This window comes from Cydia pomonella, chromosome 10, assembly GCF_033807575.1.
Source record: "Cydia pomonella isolate Wapato2018A chromosome 10, ilCydPomo1, whole genome shotgun sequence".
In the NCBI taxonomy this organism is placed as follows: domain Eukaryota; kingdom Metazoa; phylum Arthropoda; class Insecta; order Lepidoptera; family Tortricidae; genus Cydia; species Cydia pomonella.
In genome coordinates, this window is record NC_084712.1 from 45,223 (window position 1) to 66,440 (window position 21,218).

A 21,218-nucleotide genomic window follows, 5' to 3' on the forward strand; every position below is an offset into this window, starting at 1 on the left:
GTCAGAGACCAAGATCCTGCCTGGGTCACTCACCCAGTGAAGTATACATAATAGTGATTTCGGCGGGCTGTGGCTGCCATAGGCGTCAGTTCCCCGACAATGTGGACCTTGTTGCGGAATGCCCCTAGTTTGTTCATTAACAATTAAAAACCATATACTGAAACTACCTTTGTTTGTTGGCTTTCGTGTAGTACATAATTTTGTAAGCATCTTTTAGGGTCACGTTATTGACTTCAAAATATGGGTGAATTGAATTTAGACCGCAAGGATTTTCTAGGGTTAAATTATAAGACACTTGTAAATTTTCATATTATTTATTTTATACAGGTTATTGATAACATAAATTTGTACAAATAATAATTTAGTCTCACCATATTTATTAATAGACGTGGGAGCGATCGAGAATATAATCATATTATGTTTTAACATAATATACTCGTTAACCACGGTAGGATGAACGCTACCAGTACCTTAACTCTGCACATTTAACTCGACACTGGACGACCGCTTCTCCATATTGACTCTATAGAAAATATTTCCACGCAAACGAAGGGGTACGATCGCTGTGGTTAATATATAGCAAATTGCGTAAAAATATTTTCTATAATGATAATATTCAGAGAGGAAAATAGAGACTATATTTGTATACGAGGCGAAAGTCCCCTTTTCTCATAAAAGCTGCGACACTTCAGCACGTTGTTTACATTTTAGAGGGTTATAATTAGTCTCCTCTGTTCGTCTGTTTGTATATTATGAATTGTATTTCTTGAAAATTTCACACGAGTGTGTATTACTAAGGTATTCCTTTAAACCCTTATGTTTTCAAAAAGCTAAGTACATAGTCTTCTTTATATCGCAAGTACGCCAACTAAATATGTACAGTCAAAGATATGTTTCAACTTTAAACTTTACTCCTTTGTAATAAGGCAAACAATGTAAACATATCTTTGACGACGTTTGTACCTACAGAGTGTCCAGCAGTAGACTTGGGCTGTTTTAGTTTCGTGAGTGTTGTGGATTCATTAGTGGCATCGGATCGCTGGCCTCAGAGCAGCTTGCATTCATTTCAGAACACGCAGTATGTACACAGCCAAGGTCGACATTCAGATAAAGTAACTTTCAAATAACTAAAACAGCATTAGGTAAATTTCTGTTCATAAAAATAAACAGTTTATATGTTTGTTTTTTTAAATCAAATTTTGAAATCGAAAATCGGACACTGGACACCCTGGATAATTCTTGGCGTATATATTGGCGTACATTCCTGGATAATACAATTCACGACCACGACGTTAAAAGTCAAAATCGTTGAATAATTAGGTACTTAAACTAAATAAGGTAAGAGTTAAGGCACTGATCACGTAACTCTGGTGCTTGACAGCGTTAATTAAGATTCCACTATAAATAATTAATCACGTTGCCACTTAATTTCATTCAAATTAAATAATACTTTAAGTAATGCCACTGGGCTTCGAATTGGTTGCCTATTTTATTAGTACTATAAAATTATTGCTTAAAAATTGGCAAAATATTACATTTTTGTCGAAAAATGGGTATCAGCATCGCTCGTCTCATTCGTTTTTCGTTTATTTCTTATTTCGTATCATTCTGTATTCGTCATACGTTATTTACTCGTCTCGATCGCTCTTAGTCACAATCTTCTTAAGTCAAATTTTGTAAAAGTCTCTCTCTGAATATGTCTTAATTAGTTTTACGTCACGGTCTTCTTTAGTCTTAATCGTTGTTCGTCTCCATCGTTTTTCGTATTATTCGCAGTTTGTTAAGTCACATTAGTTTTTCATCACTCTCTTTTTTGCTCTCATTGGCAATTCTTTTAGTTCTTTTTTGGGTGCATTTGCTACCCGTCCCGTTCTCAGTCGTGCATTTTTTCGTGAAAGTCATTATTGTATTCATTTTTGAGACGGACGATATTATGTGGAAAATAGGTATTGAACACGATATTTGCAATAGTTTAATGATATTCATATTAAACAATAGTCACAGGACTCAGAATGCGATCAAAAACAGAAGAGACTAATTAGGTATGTGCCCAGAATCGAACTTGTCAAATTATTTTCGGCGAAAACGTCAATGAGAAAAAAAAGGAAACCGACAAATGATGCATGAGACTAAAGAAGACCATGACGAAAAACGAATAAGACATATTAAGGGAAAGGTGTCTATAGGCCACGGTGACTGCTTACCATCAAGCGGGCCGTATGATTGTTTGCCACCGACGTGGTATTTAAAAACAGAAAGACAACTTAAAGAATATTGCCAAAGAAGATGAAGAGTGACAAAGAGCGAACAAAACGAGAACAGAACGAGTGACGAATACACAACAATACGAAATAAGAAATAAACGAAAAACGAATGAGACGAGCGATTCTGATACCGAAAAATGATCGCGATCTTTGGTCGTCGGGCGACCGACGGAACAATTCATTTATAACTATGAAATGAAATATAACAAAGATTTACAATAGTAACGATTGTTACATTTTATGTTAAATTGTTAACTTGTCGCGTTGCGTAGCCTAAAAATAGTGTTCAATAGAAATGGCTGAAAAAGTAAACAATTAAATTCTCTACTACTGGCAAAATCTTCTAACCGTTATTTAATTTGTATTTTTATTTCACATATCAAGTTGCTATTATCTTGGCAATTTTGTGGCAATATGTATCCGGTTAGAAGTGTTAGAACATAGTATTAATTTAGCTGTATTTTTAATTGAAGAAGTAGACGTAATCTCAAGTGTACAATGATTTACAAGCAAAAAGCAGGTGATTAGAGAACGAAAAGACAAATTGGCGTGTTTACAATCTCGTCCACTTCTTCTGAACACTATTAGGTCAGATCGCGAGTTGATTGTTGATTTACATGGCGAGCCTGTCAACGGTGGGCGGCGAGTGTGCCAACGTCGGCAACATGTCGTATGCCATGTGCCAAAGTTAGCAACATGTCGTGTGCCATGTGCCAAAGTTAGCAACATGTCGTGTGCCATGTGCCAAAGTTAGCAACATGTCGTGTGCCATGTGCCAAAGTTAGCAACATGTCGTGTGCCATGTGCCAAAGTTAGCAACATGTCGTGTGCCATGTGCCAAAGTTAGCAACATGTGCCAACGCGCCTACTGGTCGGCGGCAGGTTGTCGGGCCGGGGAGTGCGCGCGCGCAGGTTCCGACTCCGCCTTCTTTTGTACGTACCTGTAGGGTTTTATGAAACAATTGCATGGAGTTAATAAACTGTAATATTGTTATACTACATATGTGACGGAAAGCATTACTATGTATGACCAGCAGTTGTAATTATTCTGAATGTAATAACTGGTTATGAATTTGATCTGGATTTCGCTAGTGAGCTGAAGGTCCCGTGCAGAAGACGTAGCCGGCTGGCGGTGAGCGACCGCCGGTCACTCACTATAGCGGCCCGCCAATAGATGTCGCTAGTGGGCTGTAAGGCGGCCCCCCTCGGTACCTGTAGATGTCGCCGGTGGGCTGCAGGGTGCCGTGCTGCAGATGCAGCCGGCGGCCCCCCTCGGTACCTGTAGATGTCGCTGGTGGGCTGCAGGGTGCCGTGCTGCAGATGCAGCCGGCGGCCCCCCTCGGTACCTGTAGATGTCGCCGGTGGGCTGCAGGGTGCCGTGCTGCAGATGCAGCCGGCGGCCCCCCTCGGTACCTGTAGATGTCGCCGGTGGGCTGCAGGGTGCCGTGCTGCAGATGCAGCCGGCGGCCCCCCTCGGTACCTGTAGATGTCGCCGGTGGGCTGCAGGGTGCCGTGCTGCAGATGCAGCCGGCGGCCCCCCTCGGTACCTGTAGATGTCGCCGGTGGGCTGCAGGGTGCCGTGCTGCAGATGCAGCCGGCGGCCCCCCTCGGTACCTGTAGATGTCGCTGGTGGGCTGCAGGGTGCCGTGCTGCAGATGCAGCCGGCGGCCCCCCTCGGTACCTGTAGATGTCGCCGGTGGGCTGCAGGGTGCCGTGCTGCAGATGCAGCCGGCGGCCCCCCTCGGTACCTGTAGATGTCGCCGGTGGGCTGCAGGGTGCCGTGCTGCAGATGCAGCCGGCGGCCCCCCTCGGTACCTGTAGATGTCGCTGGTGGGCTGCAGGGTGCCGTGCTGCAGATGCAGCCGGCGGCCCCCCTCGGTACCTGTAGATGTCGCTGGTGGGCTGCAGGGTGCCGTGCTGCAGATGCAGCCGGCGGCCCCCCTCGGTACCTGTAGATGTCGCTGGTGGGCTGCAGGGTGCCGTGCTGCAGATGCAGCCGGCGGCCCGGCGGCGGCGGCACGGCGGCGGGCGCCCACCAGTCCACCACGCGCCCCACCACGGGCACGCGCCGCAGCAGCCCCTCCTGCCACAGCCGGTTGGCGTTCTCGCGCTCCAAGTCCGCCACCGCCTCTTCGATACCTGTCGCGAGGATATATCACATAACCCTCGGCCTCCTCAGGCCCCGCCGCCAGCTGGGCGCCGGCGTGACGCCGGGCACTCCGGCGCCGACTGGCGGCCGTTGCTGGTCGTTATCGAAGCGCATCAGGCTCAATACAATATCTAGTTGCGATAGAGATATGGACACAATTCGACAAATGGCGCATTCATTCATATTGCAATTCATAAATTAGACTAAAGCATTAAAAAAGGAGTTAAACTTCGCCTCCAAACGAGTAATTGCCAAAGCGAAGTCGCGCGCTATTCTTCGGGAACTCGTGCGTTCTGGTCTCTTGCCAAAGCTATCTAGGAGAATAGGCTAGATGTCCATTTTTAGGGTTTCATAGCCAAATAGCAAAAAACGGAACCCTTATAAATTCGTCATGTCCATCTGTCTGTCCGTTTATGTCACAGCCACTTTTTTCAGAAACTATAAGAACTATAAGGTACTGATACACATGCTCTATAATAGCATGCTTAAAAGTGTGCTTATGAGCATGCTTGGTTTGAGCGTGCTTATACACTGTTCACATTTGCTACAAATAAGCATGCTAATTTTGAGCATACTCACGAATAAGCATGCTCAAAGCAAATACTCCGAATACACATGCCATTTAGTAGCGTGCTCTCTGCCACGAACGATGTAGCTTTCCGCCTAGAGCTCAATAAAATAATTCTTTTGGTGGCGATACAATGCATCACCAACGTTTTGAGAAATAGAAAGAAGAAAAAAAGCAGGAAGATTTGGGTTCGTGATTGGTTGACCAGGAGACAAGACCTTGGAGCTAGTGTACGTTTGATAAGAGAAATGCGAGAAGAAGATATTGCGGGTTATAAAAATCATTTGCGTATGCTTCCACATCAATTTGACTTGTTAGTAAGCAAGGTTGAAAGTGCTATACAGAAACAAGACACTCACATGCGAAATGCTATTTTTATATTGAGGTGACCGTGGGTTCCAAAGGCATTCATTATTTCTGTATAAAGTAATAAAACGTATGGTTTTCTCGTCACCCCAGCGAGACATTTTGGCAGACGCAGGCACATGCACCTGTTGCAAACAACAGATCGATACTAGCATGCTTATTAGCAAACGTGTTCACACTTGCTATTACCATTCCCCTCTGTACCCCCGCCTCAGGTAGCACGCTCAAAAATAGCAGGGCGTGCTATCTTTGAGTATGCTACTAAAAAGCATGCTAATTATGAGCACGTCGTAGACACACATGCTAATAGGTAGCATTTGCTCAATAGTAGCATGCTTTCGTGCTAGTAATTAGCATGTGTATCAGTACCCATACAGTTCAAACTTGGTAAGTAGATGTATTCTATGAACCGCATTAAGATTTTCACACAAAAATAAAAATAAAAAACAATAAATTTGAAACTCACTCAAAAACTGAAACTCTTTTTTTGTTTCATTCAAACCCATACGTGTGGGGTATCTATGGATAGGTCTTCAAAAATGATATTGAGGTTTCTAATATCGTTTTTTTCTAATCAAAGTGGTAAAATGTGTGTCCCCCCCCCCCTCTGTAACTTCTAAAATAAGAGAATGATAAACCTAAAAAAATATATGCCACTAATAATCCTAGGTCACTATAGAACCTTGTCGCTTTAACTACTAGATACTTGACACGCATCACTCAATAAGCACTGTCGTAGAAGTCATTATGGCATGGTTCTATAGTGGCCTAGGAACGGAGTGGCCTGGTTTGAACGAGATCTAGTAAGTAGTTTTTTTTTTAAACGTCATAAATGGTACGGAACTCTTTATGGGCGAGTCCGACTCGCACTTGGCCGCTTTTTTCATTATTTATCAATCGTTCAGATTCGTTTTTAGATTCAAATGTCTATATTACATTAAAGTAATACAAAAGTTAGAAATGATAGTCAAAGTCCGACAGTCGTACTTCACTCGCATAACGCTCCCAACAAAACGATAAGCAAACGTGACGTCACGGTCACCGAGAGCCCATCTTGAAGTATGACAAACATTAAAATTGCGATGCGATTTCGTCGGTGAAATATTGTATGGTATGGTACCCTTAGGTACTTTATTCCTTTTTGGAAATAAATAATATTATTTTAATAACCACATTATTGCAATAAATTGCTCATTTGCTGTCTATTTTAATAATGCCATCATTTACGACTCAGCACATGGGAAATGATTCATTAGCCAACAACGCAAAAGACGAAGCCAATATTCTGGGTAAGCTCTGCGTCCAACTCGCCAGCTCCTCCGGTACCCAGAGCTTAGTGACCGACAACAATACGGTTCTCGTAGGGCCGGTTCAGACGGACTGCAACTCGACTGCAACTTGTATGGGAACTGCATGCCGACTGCACTCCAACTGCAACGTCGACGTGCAGTTCCCATACAAGTTGCAGTCGAGTTGCAGTCCGTCTGAACCGGCCCGTAGAGTCTTTTCGGTTGGTGACCTTCTGGTTTACTTAACACATCTTTGGACACAGGCGATCGAGACAAAGGGCGAAGCCCTAGATCGCGTTTGGCAAAAATTATGACTTATGAGAATGGTCAGTAGCTTTCCAGCAGACGGAAGCATAAAGGTCGTAGTTGACGGCGAATGCTAAGTGTGCTATCAGTTTGAAAAGCTGTGTGATATCTATAACCCACGCTATTCCTTCTGCATATCAATATGCTGCAAATCATCGACATTCAAACAGAGTGCGTGTTGAATGGAGACGCCTTTACCATATTTCCACAGAAGAAACTTACGAACGACATCAAAACACAAGCAACCGTTGTTAAGTTCGACGTGCCCTCCATAAACAACGTTATAAACTTTTCCTACTCCTCTACTGTTATCTGTCATTTATGCATTCATTAACACGAATATAAGAACATACATAAAAGATTTCAAGAAAAGTCTATATTGTCTATTCCTCATAAAAGCTCTTGTGCTTTTATAAGCTATAATGTTACTGCGATTAATGGCTACCAACCTAACAAAACCAAAACGAATACAGTTTTAAACTAAGTGCATTGCTGCCAACTTACAAAATATTCATTTGGTTGCATAGTAAAAATAATTACTTCATAAGTCAGAAACACGCATGTGACACCCGTAATATAGCAACACCCATAGACTACGAAGACCGCTTAGCGTTGCTTGTTAGTCTCCGTAGGCTACGGTGGCCAAAATTGAGAAAAAACAGTCCAAAAAATTAATTTAGCAAGTAGCAAGTACCAGGGCCTCATGAGTTACGAGGAGGTGTCGCCGACCGGCCGGGCGCGTAACAAGGTATGCTCGCGCGTCTTGGCTATATACTTTTGCTGTAATTTGTTTACCTAAATTAAGATTTATTTTTGTTGACTCGTAGGAAAAATATTGTATGCAACGTTGTATAAGTAGGTCAAAAAATTCTCGTGGCGTATTCCTTTACTCACGCCACTCGCCTTTTTTGACTCTTCTTATACAACTGTTGCATAAAATACTATAACAGTACCAGTCCTTCAAGGCGAATCAGATGCTTTGGAAAACAATGACAAATATTTCAAGGTCATCAAAGACCAAATCGAACACATGAAGAACGAGGGAGCGCTGTCGGACAGAATCAACTGCCACGACGTACATCATTACGTAGTAATTTACGTGGCCATGGGCATTGTCATCGTGTCAGCAGCGCTGCACGTGCGCCGCTGCATTCTGATCTGACCCACACCAACATACTAATACGACAAGTTAAATAAAAGATTGAATAAAACGTTAACTGCTGCGCGTTGTACAATTGAGACGCTCGCGGCACAATACATGTGGGGTTGTTTTAGAACTCTAGAGATATCTTTACAGTTATTCTATAGTCGGTCCCGTACGTACCCTTCTTGAGCACCTCGGTCATGTCGGTGAGCTCCCGCGAGCAGGTCTCGGCGTCGCGGCCGGCCAGCAGCACGAGCTCCAGCAGCTCGCGCACGTCGGTGTCGGCGGTCACCATCCCGAAGCGCACGCAGGCGCGCCCGTCCGCCGCCTCGCCGCAGCTGAAGGCGCCGTCCGTGGCGCGGAGCGCCTCCACCAGTTGCCTGCGCAAACTACGGGCTACAGACGTCCGGAAACTTTAACCTCGTAAGACTCGCCATACAAAAAAAAACTTTTTTTAGTTTAAAAAAAAGACCAAGTTAAGATATCATTTATATACGAACTTCTAATTAACCAAAAAAATGTTGACACGCAACAAGGTCGACACGAGTCGTACCTGTTGAGCGCGTCCTGGCGCTCGGGCGCGGCGTGCTCCCAGCCGGCGGGCACGTAGCGCACGCCGCCCAGCCCCGCCCAGCCCGGCACGTGCGCCGCCTGCAGGCACGGCAGCGCCGCCACGTGCCGCCGACACGCAACAAGGTCGACACGAGACGTACCTGTTGAGCGCGTCCTGGCGCTCGGGCGCGGCGTGCTCCCAGCCGGCGGGCACGTAGCGCACGCCGCCCAGCCCCGCCCAGCCCGGCACGTGCGCCGCCTGCAGGCACGGCAGCGCCGCCACGTGCCGCCGACACGCAACAAGGTCGACACGAGACGTACCTGTTGAGCGCGTCCTGGCGCTCGGGCGCGGCGTGCTCCCAGCCGGCGGGCACGTAGCGCACGCCGCCCAGCCCCGCCCAGCCCGGCACGTGCGCCGCCTGCAGGCACGGCAGCGCCGCCACGTGCCGCCGACACGCAACAAGGTCGACACGAGACGTACCTGTTGAGCGCGTCCTGGCGCTCGGGCGCGGCGTGCTCCCAGCCGGCGGGCACGTAGCGCACGCCGCCCAGCCCCGCCCAGCCCGGCACGTGCGCCGCCTGCAGGCACGGCAGCGCCGCCACGTGCCGCCGACACGCAACAAGGTCGACACGAGACGTACCTGTTGAGCGCGTCCTGGCGCTCGGGCGCGGCGTGCTCCCAGCCGGCGGGCACGTAGCGCACGCCGCCCAGCCCCGCCCAGCCCGGCACGTGCGCCGCCTGCAGGCACGGCAGCGCCGCCACGTGCTGCCGACACGGACCATGTTAAGAGCGGTTTTTGTTTCCACGACTTACTCGAGGACGATTGACTTGAAAATTTTCACACGGAAACTTGGCTATATTTGCAAGGGCAGACTCTAAAAACCCTTAAAGAGTTACAATTGGATCAAAAGAAAAAATACGAAGACATGACTAATTATCATTTATTTGCAAATATTTATCATTACTCTGCATAAAATATAGCTACTTATATTACTGAGGGATTTGACTAGCTAAAATTTTAAACAGAACTAATACTTTCAGAGTTCGCCAGTTTCGCACGGCGCGCCACATCTTTCGTCCTTGACCAATGCGAACGTGCGCCTGGCATCAAAACTATAAATAATTATTTCGCTCGAACTTAGTAGTACAGTCGAGCTCATAAATATATATACATTTCTTCATCTTAATCCATTGCAATAAGGTGAAAAAATGTATGTGATGCAATAAGGTGAAAAAATGTATGTGATGCAATAAGGTGAAAAAATGTATGACTGTACGTGCATTAGCGCGAGCGAGACGCACGGGCGAATGAGAACAAAATTACATTACTTAGTTAGACATCGTTTTGATGTCAGGTTTAAGTTTGAATTGGCCTCTAAGTCTCACTACAACGGGGTCAGCTAAAACAAACTAAATTAAATTTTAAAATGTGAAGGTTTTCTTTCTAGCTAGTTGAAAAAGTTTCATTGTTTACGGCTGACAAAACATGTCCTAATAACCAGAACCATTACTATCTGAATATTGCTCGTTGTCTATCGTGTCGGACCAAACATAAAACCCATTTTTTAGAAACTATGTTTTCTTTCTAAATAAAAAAAAAACACTTAAAATCCCTTTGGTAAGGTTAGATCTGTGACATTTCTGATAACCTTTATATTGGCAATAAAAAAATAGTCGTCATATGGTCAAGCCTCCTCGGAGTTCAATAGTGGTAATGATTCAGCACTAAGATATGGCGTCATGTTCTGGGGCAATTCCACTGATCGCGAAGTTGTGTTTAAGATCTGTTTGTAGATTACCGTCAATGGAAACCTGTAAACCACTATTCATTAGGTTAAATATACTAACCTTGCCATGTACTTGCTATACATTTTTGAAACTGCTGTTTACATTAAAAACAACATGCATCAATTTTCAACGTTTAAAAGTGCTCGCATAATATGCGAAATATTTTACATCCAAGGAATAATTAAAATTACACTGAATAACAAAACCCAGAAAACCATACGTGTACTGGAAGGAATTTGCAAAATGACCAATTCCAGAATGGCCGGTAAACCGTCTAATACATCGTTCATTCATTCACAATGGGCCGATGCGTCTTTTCGCTTTAGCAATATAGTCGGTATTTGAGAGGGTTATCATCATTACCTGTAAGAAAGGCTCCCTAAGAGCGGCCGTGGCCCTGAGCACGTGGACCTGGGCGTCCAGGATGGGCGCCAGCCCGTCCAGCGCGCCCGGCAGCGCGGCGCCCGCCGGCGCGGCGCCCTCCAGCGGGCAGTAGCGCAGCACCACGCCGTGGCTCTCCGTCTCGCACACCTCTATGCTGATCTGGAGGCGCAGTAGGGAACTTGGCGTTACCCCTTGGTAATGTGTCGGCGGTAAATGATTAATACTGACACAGGTTCATATGGTACAAATTGTAAGAAAGTGTATTAATGAGTAATATTGACTTAAATTATGTGCACCTTGAAGATACTTTTTATAATAGAATAGAAATCATTTATTCAAGCAAATTCAAAGCAAAAGTAAATGAAACAGTTGAAATAGAAATGAAAAGCCTAGTTAAGCTTTTAATCTTGTTGTAAAGCACCCAATAGTACTGGTCTCTCGGTTTGGTGGTGGAAGATTTATTCCAGCATTTCGTGCCAGCGTAACGAAAGCTGCCACGGAATGCAACGAATCTTTTTTTTTTTATTTATTAACACAAAAATTTATACATACATTCTCAATATAATTCCAGCGAACAAAGCCTCCTAGGGCTTAACTGCCGCTGTAATCGCTCTTACACTCTATAATATTATAAGTAGGTTTATTGTTTACATTTTAAAACCATGGAGTGTTTCATATCACGAAGCCTGTGCCTTGGGCTTAGTAGTCGTCTGATATGTTATGTGTTGAAAGATGGATCAATTTCTCAAGTTTTTACGTAACTCTTGGTGTTTAACATTCGTTATGGAAATCTCGCTATCATTATAGAGATAAGCTTAGAAATGAACAAGAAAACTGACCATATCTGCCTCCCGCTGCAATACTTGTCCGAGCCAGGAGTTAAGCTTGTCGTAGTATGGCGGCGGCTTTTCTGAGTCTTCGGGGGCAAACTGAAATGTAACGCATGCGGATGCCCGCGATATTGCCTCCTGTAACACAAACATGAGAGATTTATTTAGTTTTCTGTCACTGTATATGTATAGAAATAAATAATCACATAAAAAAAAAATCTTTATTGCCACACAACAAAATTTACAATTTATGTAAAAATAGCTAAAAAAATACAAAATAACTTAAACTAATTAACTTAAATTAACACAATAATTATAACTTAAATCTATAATGTGGCAAAGGGTCCCAATCTCAGCATGTGCAGTGGCAGAGGGCTCTGCGCTGATTTTCAGACTGGTCCCGGGAGAGATTGGGGTGGGGACATGACTTTTCTCTGCACAAATGCAAATGACAAATAATTCCATACATTTTTTTCTATTCGATCGGCGTTTGTTGATGTACCATTGTCATCTTGATTAGGCTAGGCCCCAAAAAACAAATAGATTATCAGAAAAACATATATAGTATTTTAAATAGGGTTTAGTAGTACTTAATTATACAGAATTAAGTTTGAGATGTAGGAATTAAAAGTTGTCAGGACAGTACTCACAACTAGATCAACGGTTGGTGGTTCATCGCCGCCGGGTTCTGCACTCTGAAAGTATAAGTACCCAATTTTTTAAATGTAAAAACGTTAAAGATAATTAATTATTATTGAAAGTTATTTGTGTTTTCTCCATGGTTTGAGTCTTAGGAGGTACCTTATTTATTACATAATAATAGATAAACTGTAATATTATTTTCTTTTTCGGGGTGATAAATACAAAGGATAAGATAAAGTTGTATTTTTTTGTTTTACATTTTTTTTATAATTTGATATTATTTGATTGATATTTAGTCGATTTTAGTGACCAAAGTTGCCTCTGTACTTCGTCAGAAGACTTAGAAGGAGGAAGCGTGTAAATATTTAGAATAAAAGTAATTACGAAAGGCAGCAGCAAATATTTGTATTAAGCGCCGGCCGCTTCTAGCGCGGCCCACAGTGGAGGCGCTCTTTCGACCCTATATAAAGTTAATAGTACTAATTTACTGGTTAGCGACGTACCAGTATCTTGAGCCCCGCCTCGGCGACGATGGTCCTGGCCGCCCGGGCGTGGCGGAAGGCCGCCGCCAGCCGGGCGGAGAGCCGCGCGGCGCCGGCGCGGCGCAGCGCCGCCCACAGCGGCAGCGCGGCCGCCCGCCCCGCGCCGCCCGCCCCGCCCGCGCCGCCCGCCCCCGCCCCCGCCAGCCCGCCCAGCGCCGCCAGCGCGCCCTCGCGGCTGCCCGCCTGCGCGCCACACCGCCGTATTACATTACCTTCTCCGCTCCGACACAGTCGGATGGGAGGAGCTTGGCTCTTTCTACTCTACCGACCTTCTCTAAATGGATTATGTAATTTAGGCCGGCGCCCCACTGCTGCGCACGCTACATCCACGGCCCACGTTTTAATACAAACCGTGGGCAAGCCCACGAAATTTTGTATAGGAACGTGGGTCGTGTACATAGCGTGCTCTGCAGTGGGGCGCCAGCCTTAAGCGTGACAATTAGAAGCAACGAAACAGGTTGTAGACGGTGTTCTCCACATTGACCTTAATTATTAAATAATTAAAGACAAATAGAAAAAAAGCCTCGACTCAAAATCGACTTTCAAAGTTGGAAACACGTTTTCTTAGGTTTTATACCGTTTCTATACATATATCCAGAAGTTTAATTGGAAAATGTAGAAATCTTCTTCAGACTGTTTGGCAAGTTGATAACTGACATTATCCATCGGGGACCGGTCCGGTATCCCCTTCGAGGGTTTTTGGGACACAAAAACCCTCAGTTTTACAAATAAGAGCTTTAAAATCAATGCTTTACGCGCGTTTACCTAAACGTCCATCAGAAAAAATCATTACTAGTGAGCCTGTTTCCAAAAATTTGATTTATTAAAATGAAAGATAACAAAACGTGCTAATAGAAACCAGTACTTGTTATTTCTAATAGTTAACAAAAGGTGTACAATTTCATCGACTAATTCTATCAATTTGACATTTTTGCGACAAAAATCGATAACCTTTTGAACGCCAAGAACACCTAAAGGCGTCGTAACCAGTCGTGCCCACAGCGCCAAGGACAACTATAGGTGTTATGGCACACGATGTCAAAGTAACCTTCACCCTTTCGAGTAAGGTTTACATTAGCTCCCTTGCGTCCAGGATTTTGGCGTTCGAATTATGTTTGCTTTTATGACATAAATATTATGACAAGATACTCAAGATAGTTAATGTCATCAGAGCAAATCGATATATGGATAACAGCTATTATTCACCCCTTCCCAGAAAAAAGCCTTTAAATGGCTTAGCCGTTCATCGAATAGCCCCAACGATTGGCTTTCCCTTTGAATGGCTTACCCGTTCATTTGACTTAGCTCTAGGAAGGGGTTTCCCTTCCTAATAAAATAAATTATGATGCCTGTGCTGTCAACGCGCTAGATACCCAATCCTCTTTAAACTTAAATAAGCAATATTTGATTCTATTTTTACCATAGTAAGTTGAAAATGGCATAAGCGTTATAATTTATAATCGATACACCTTCAAGGGGTTAGCGCTTAGGAACGGGAATCAGCTTACCCGTATTATGAAGCGCTTTAAAAGCCAAATTAAAGGGTTTTAGTTAGCAACGGCTTTGGTATGCAAAGCCTTACGAAATATCCCGTCGTAAACCCTCGAAGGGGATACCGGACCGGTCCCTGGTTCTTATACATCATTTCCTATAATTTACCACCATAATCTTTTGATGAATTTTTAAAAACTGTCCCATCTCGTCACATATTACCGGGGACGCACGCTTGCGACCTCATTATTAAAAGGCAAGAAGAGAACATGTACTAGTAGAAACCAATACTTGTTATTTAGATATTACGTAACAAAAGGTGTACAATTTCAACGACTAAATCTATCGATTTTACATTTTTGCTCCAAAATCGTTACGGGCTCTTAAAAAACTTATTCATCTACGACACTATTGATACTCAGTACTTACTGGATTTACACCTTTGGAATGATCGTTTGCTGTCATAGGTTCTGGAATTTTGTAAAATGTCTGTAGTACAATTTCAGGAAATGAACAATCTCAATTATACTTACTAAACATATACATCATTTAGAAATATTTAATGGACCAGTCACACTAGTTTTAAAAGTCAACTGGAGCGCGCGGCTGCAGCCCAATATCAGCCTTCGTGTATACCGACGAGGTCCACGAGGACACGCCGCGCGCCGTACGCGAGGTCGGTGTTCAACGGGTTACAAGTCACAATTTGTTGAGTTTTAACAAGGTTTGAAAAGGATACGACAGTAGGGAGGCCGGGGACGCCAAACCAGGGCCCAGGCGTGAGTGTGACGGAGTCAGCTATACTATAACTCTGAAACAAGCAATATACTTCATTATTAGATAGCTAGAACGGGTCTTAATAGCATAAAAATAAACTTGACGTTTATTTATGATATAGGTATTCATTGGAAGCAAACGAGCAGACCAATCGTCTCTCAGCAACACCACGGGCCGCGCTAGACTATGCCCTTAACCAGATTCACCAGATAACCAGTTACCAGATCACCTTCTAAACTAAACAATGTGTAGGACAAGGGCACTAACTTCGTCTTTCGGCAACGACGCGGGCAGCGCCAGGCTACGCCCCCGCAGATGTAGATGTAGCCCCCAGCGGCGACAGGCGTCCGCTAACGCTACAAGATCGTCTCGTCTCGCTAGGGGGGCTGCCCCGGCGGCTGCTAGGGCTAGGAGCGGTGTGGAATCACCTAACGATGTCTACGAACGGCACTAACTTCGTCTCTGGGCGTGGCCGCGGGCAGCGCCAGGCCGTGCCCGCGCACGTGCAGGTGCAGCGCGCGGCGCCGGCACGCGCCCGCCAGCGCCGCGAGCTCGTCCCCGCCGCCCAGCGGCGCCGCGCCCGCCGCCGCCAGGGCCAGCAGCGGCGTGCGCGACGCCGCCAAGTCTTCTTCGCAGAGACGTTCGAGGGCCGATACGTCCATGCCGCGCCCTGCCAAATAAATATTGTATTTTATGCTACAGTAATATAATAAGGATTCTTAATATTCGAGGAGATTGATGATTGAAGCATTGGAGTAAATAAGAACATTTAATGCGAGCCGTGAGGCCCGGAACATTCGGTTGAGGTACACTTCCGTACGAGGAGCTGCAGGAGAACAGTTCTTGGAAATAGGTAAGTCCGGAGCGGCCGACCGCGGCCGTTGCCGGGGGACTACTCACCGCGCGGGTGCTGCGGCACGGGGCGCACGCAGGCGAGAGGCAGGCCGAGCTGCCTGCATAAATGTTGTACGACCCCTAGCGGAGATGCCACGCAGCTGTATATGCATGGGAGGCGAGTCGCGAACGCCAGTGCTACAAATAATAGAATATAAACTTATATTTATTAGGGCAAAGTGGAATGCCGTGCCTAGCCCGACCCTGCCACTTCGCATGGCTACCGATACTTATCTACTTCATTAGATTTTTTCTTTATGTTATTACCCTATACTTCTACAAACAAAAAAGATTTGCTAACACTTCAGCCATTGTGACGTAATCTTAAACATCAATCGAACTATTATAGTGTAACATACCACCATCCTCAAGATAGCGCGGGTAGCGACAGTGCAGCAGCATGCGAGTCACTCGCACCAGACCTTCCAATTGCTCTTGGTGGTAATATGCGCTGTAGTCTGCCAATCTGTGCACCAACAAACATCTCACAATGTCAGCTGTTAACATTCATCAATCCCATGCCAGAAAATGTTGAAATTGCTTTAGGCCCCGGACTGGGCGCATGCGAACGGCGGCGCGGCGAGCGGTATATCAAGGCTTCAAGGCCGTTCATAAATTTGATCGAGCGCAATGTATGATTATGATTTGCCGCTCGCTGCGATACCATTCGCGTGCGTTCAGTCCGCAGCGGTAACATTATTTTGATTTACAAACGCAAACGAACGTTTTAGGTGGAAGATTGCTTACCCAACAGTGCCAAATTTAATAATAAATGAAACGTACACATATATTATATAAACATAATAATAACAATCGAATTTAAAATGTGTGGCGTAGGTACTGGATGAAACAATGTTCATTATGTATAAGTAGGTCATGGCCATTACTACATGGCGATTCATTAGTGTAGTCAAATACCTAATAGTCCCGTTTTAGCCTGCAGTTTAAATTAGCACTACTTATAACTTTTCAGCATAGCAAATCACAAGTGTTTGAATATCCTTAGTAGATAACGTGAAACACAGGACAAGTTACAGTGGTGTCTACACGCGTTAAGTATAAAGCGAACAAGGTATCACTATTTTTCTAGCCCACATAAAGAGCCTCTGGTCTGCTCGGCAACCTAATCCCACGGGTCACACATGCAAATGCACTGACTGGTTTTATGAATGCAACTAAATTCCAACTTCTCATTGGAATTGGTTTCGTTTCCTCAAAACGTTTCCTTTCATCAAAAAGAAAGTGGTACACATCAAATGATGTTTTGTCAACAACTTCTGAAAAAGTCAGTAGTACAAGTCAGGATGTAACTAAACCCGTTATCTCTAGTTATAAAGTTATTACTTTAGAGTACCAACGACAATGAGATACATGGTGTGACGGAGAAAGCATTATTATTGTGTCCTTGTTACAGTCTCGCTTTTCAATGTTGTTTACTAATAGAATGGTACATACTTCATAAAAATTTTTTGTCTAATACCTAATAAGTGAGACGGTCAACTACTTTATTGTCAGAAGAAAAAAAAAACTGTTTTCCTGGTCACACTACAATATGAGTGAATACATAGGTACTTTCAATAATACCACCATATATTCTCTAATTCCATTGTGAGCCAATCTAATCGGAATAGGCTCAAGGTCACTGATATGGAGTTAATTCAACCATACTTATGTACTAAACTTCCTCGTAGTAATAATACGCGTGTAAAATGTATTGGACATGCACTTTATGGGTGTAATTGTCGTTATGCATGCTTGCTTTACATACTAGGCATAGATTATGGTGTATGTAGTGTAGTAGTAGTTTTAATTTATTTTTTATTTTTATTTTATTTTATTTATTGTTCGGAGAACCAACAGCTATAAATTGCACAATAGTTACATACAAAACACAAAATGTACAAAGTATCTAATAATTCTTCTAAAAACTATGGGCTCAATATTCTAGGCAGAAAACTAAATCACCTAAGGTTCGCTGACGATCTAATACTAGTATCAGATAACCCGACAGACCTGAAAATCATGTTAGAAGAACTAGACGCACAGAGCAAACTAGTTGGCCTATCTATGAACATGTCAAAAACAAAACTAATGTCAAACAGTGCTAAGGCACCAATAGACGTTAATGGAAATGAAATAGAGTATATGAATGAATATGTATACCTAGGACAAGTAATATCACCGGAAGACCAGACGGACAAAGAGCTGCAGAGGAGAACCACAAATGCCTGGAAGAAATTTTGGTCATTGAAAGATGTCCTAAAAGCCAAAGAAATACCTACAGGACAGAAATTTAAAATTTTCAAAAGTTGTATCATACCAGTCTTATCATATGGTTGTCAAACATGGGGACTTACTAAAAAACAGGAACAAAAATTAAATGTTTGCCAGAACAACATGGAAAGAACCATTTTAAATATAAAGCTAAGAGATAGGGTGAAAATAACTACCATAAAAGCAAAATCCAAGACCAAAACCCTATCATCAGTGATCAAGCAACAAAAGTGGAGATGGGCTGGCCATATAATGAGGGAAAACAAAGATAAATGGACTAGAGAACTTGTGGAGTGGTGCCCAAGATATAACACCCGAAAAAGCGGGCCACAACAGTACAGATGGTCCAACGACCTAAGAAAGACTGGAGGAAAAGCTTGGATGAGTGTTGCAAGAAATAGACCAAAATGGAAGACTTTGGAAGAGGCCTTCGTCAAGGGACGAGTTGGAGTTGCCGACGGAAATGATAAATAAATATACTTACAAATGTAAAAAAAAAAAAACTTCAATAATAAAGGCTATTTTTATTTTTATTTTTATTTTATTTTATTTTTATCTAATAATTGCAGTAATCCAGCATTGTTAATATTGGCAAGCATAATCCTAAAGATCATCAACATGCCAGGTCATATCATATCAGATAACATGGCTTCACTTGTAGTATGAGTCACTGCAGCTGGATGTAAGTTATTGAATCCCGGTAAAGGGCATTTATTTGTGTTTTAATTTTTTATGTACCTCAATTACTTACCTATTAATTATACAAGATGCCAACAAGGAACCTGAACGAATTTACACATTCAGAGGTCAAAAGATTTGCAAACAAAAAAACATTCCTCGGACCGTTCTGGCATGACTCATTCTTTATTGAAATATTTAAAAGGGGTCACTCATGTAATTTAGGTCGAATATCATTCATGGTATGATACTTAATTTAAAAGAATTGTCAATAGAAGCTAAACCTGCATTTGGAACTCTGCATTCAGTGACCCATTTTAATATCTCAGCCCATGTGTGTGAATCCGTTTCTATTTGGATGATGACTTTTATTGAATTTTATAACAAAGTCGAATTCAGTAAATAGAAAATGAGTAATTTACACAATTAATTGGACACAAAACAGACCTTTGGTTCAAAGCTTAAGCTTTTTTAATAACTTTATAAATTAAAAATAAAAATGGTTTAAGAAAAGCCTTATCGGGCAATAAACTTTCAATGAAATTAATGGCCTTCTTGAAAATGCCAGCTTATTTGATAAGCAAAATTGTTGCTCTATGTAGAATTACTCGCCTCCTCATTTCCTTGTTTTTTTGTTTGCATATCTCATATTTTAGTAAGCATTGGATAAAAAACAACTTCTATTAGGCAATAAGCAAAGAGTAGTTTTGCATTGAGTCATATCATATTTTTAAATACTTTGGCATAATCTATGAAACCAATCTTTATTTTTATGTCCCAGATACTAAAACAACAGTTTGATTGCCCCAATTAGCCCCACTTTCGCCCATCTTTCATTTTAGTACAAAATTGGTTCAATATTGATTGAGTATAAGAGTCATTAAAACTGTCATATTAGCTTGAGCAATATAAAAATGGAGCTAAGGATGAATGTCAACACTTTGTGTCTAATTATGATCGGACTCTCTCTTCAGTCTCTAAATATGATCAGGAAAAACTGCTAAAATCCTTCATCCCACAAGAACGTGGGCACATCAAATCTGTTGTTATTTAGGTACAATCAGGGACCCGTCCACCCTTTCCCAGAAAAAAGCCTTTAAACGGCTTAGTCATTCATCCAATAGTCCCAATGATTGACATTCCCTTTTAATTGCTTACCCATTCATTTGACGTAGCTCTTTGAAGGAGTTTCTCTTTCAGAAAACAAAAGGGTATCCCCTTCCTAATTCAAAAAATTATGACACCTGTGCTGTCACTGCGCTAGACACCCAGTCCTTCACTTTAAACATAAATAAGCAATATTTGATTCTATTTTTATGAACAGAAAGTTGAAAATGGCATAAGCAATTTAATTTATAATCCATACCCCTTCAAGAGGTTACCACTTAGGGACAGGTATCAGCTTACATGTATTATGAAGTGCTTAAAAAGCCAAATGAAAGGGTTTTAGTAAGCAATGGCTTTGGTAAGAAAAACCCTACGCTTCCAAAACTCTCGAAGGGGATACTGGACCAGTTCCTGTGTACAATATTAAACACAACACAACCAAACCTTATTGTGCTTACTGCGTCTACATTTATATAGTACCTGAACATGTGCGCCATCCACCGCGACGTTTCGCTTGCGATGTGCGCTCCGAGCCGAGCGGCGTGCCCGCGCTCCAGCCGCCCGAACAGCGCCGAGATGCTGTGCGACAGGATCGCCGCGCGCGTCACCTCGTCCGTCGGCAGCAGCGGCGGCTCCGCGCTCTCGCAACTAGGGTCCGTCTTCAACACCAACTCCTCTAAAACCTTCAATATCTCATCCATAGACGTTTCTTCCGGCTCGAAGAACCCGGCGCTGATTTTGCGCGGTTCCCTCCGTCTCTCTTCATCTCCGGCCTCGTGAGCGTTCACTCCGGCTTCCAACCTCTCTACCACTTCTGAAACTTGAAATTCCAGCCCGCCGAAAGGACCCCGGTCCTGTTAACAAGATGAAAATAAGAATTTTTCTCACAAACCACAAAGCCACTAAATAGTAGGAGTTTTACCGTCTCGGACGGCGCCTCGCTTTGAGGACTGGGTTTATTAGATTCGGTATCTGCGACCGATGCATCTCCCATGCTGCGTGGCGAATTTTTCGCAAATTTACAGCAGCTATCGCGATATCACCCAACATAAAAATTTGTAAACGTCACGTATTGTTTTGACGTGGGCTGCCGCTCACAGACAAGAAAATGTTTTTACTCAAGCAATACAAACAAAGATCTGTTCAAATGGACGACTTTTACTGTTGCTCAA

The 21,218-nt window shown here is 43.3% G+C and overlaps 1 protein-coding gene across 1 annotated transcript; it reads right to left on the reverse strand.

Moving 5' to 3' along the window:
* Nucleotides 1–295: 295 nt before the first annotated feature.
* LOC133521790 (pyridoxal-dependent decarboxylase domain-containing protein 1-like) lies at nucleotides 296–21,156 on the reverse strand. The gene is made up of 15 exons (XM_061856857.1): nucleotides 20,969–21,156; nucleotides 20,527–20,900; nucleotides 16,347–16,453; nucleotides 15,994–16,125; nucleotides 15,549–15,763; nucleotides 15,056–15,127; nucleotides 14,746–14,805; nucleotides 12,787–13,008; nucleotides 12,292–12,336; nucleotides 11,651–11,779; nucleotides 10,791–10,970; nucleotides 9,280–9,404; nucleotides 8,267–8,466; nucleotides 4,214–4,403; nucleotides 296–3,205 (listed from the first exon to the last, which is right to left on the reverse strand). The coding sequence occupies exons 1-15, from the start codon at nucleotides 21,038–21,040 to the stop codon at nucleotides 3,130–3,132; spliced, it is 2,199 nt and encodes a 732-aa protein (XP_061712841.1). The 5' UTR covers nucleotides 21,041–21,156; the 3' UTR covers nucleotides 296–3,129.
* Between the last annotated feature and the right edge of the window lie 62 nt (nucleotides 21,157–21,218).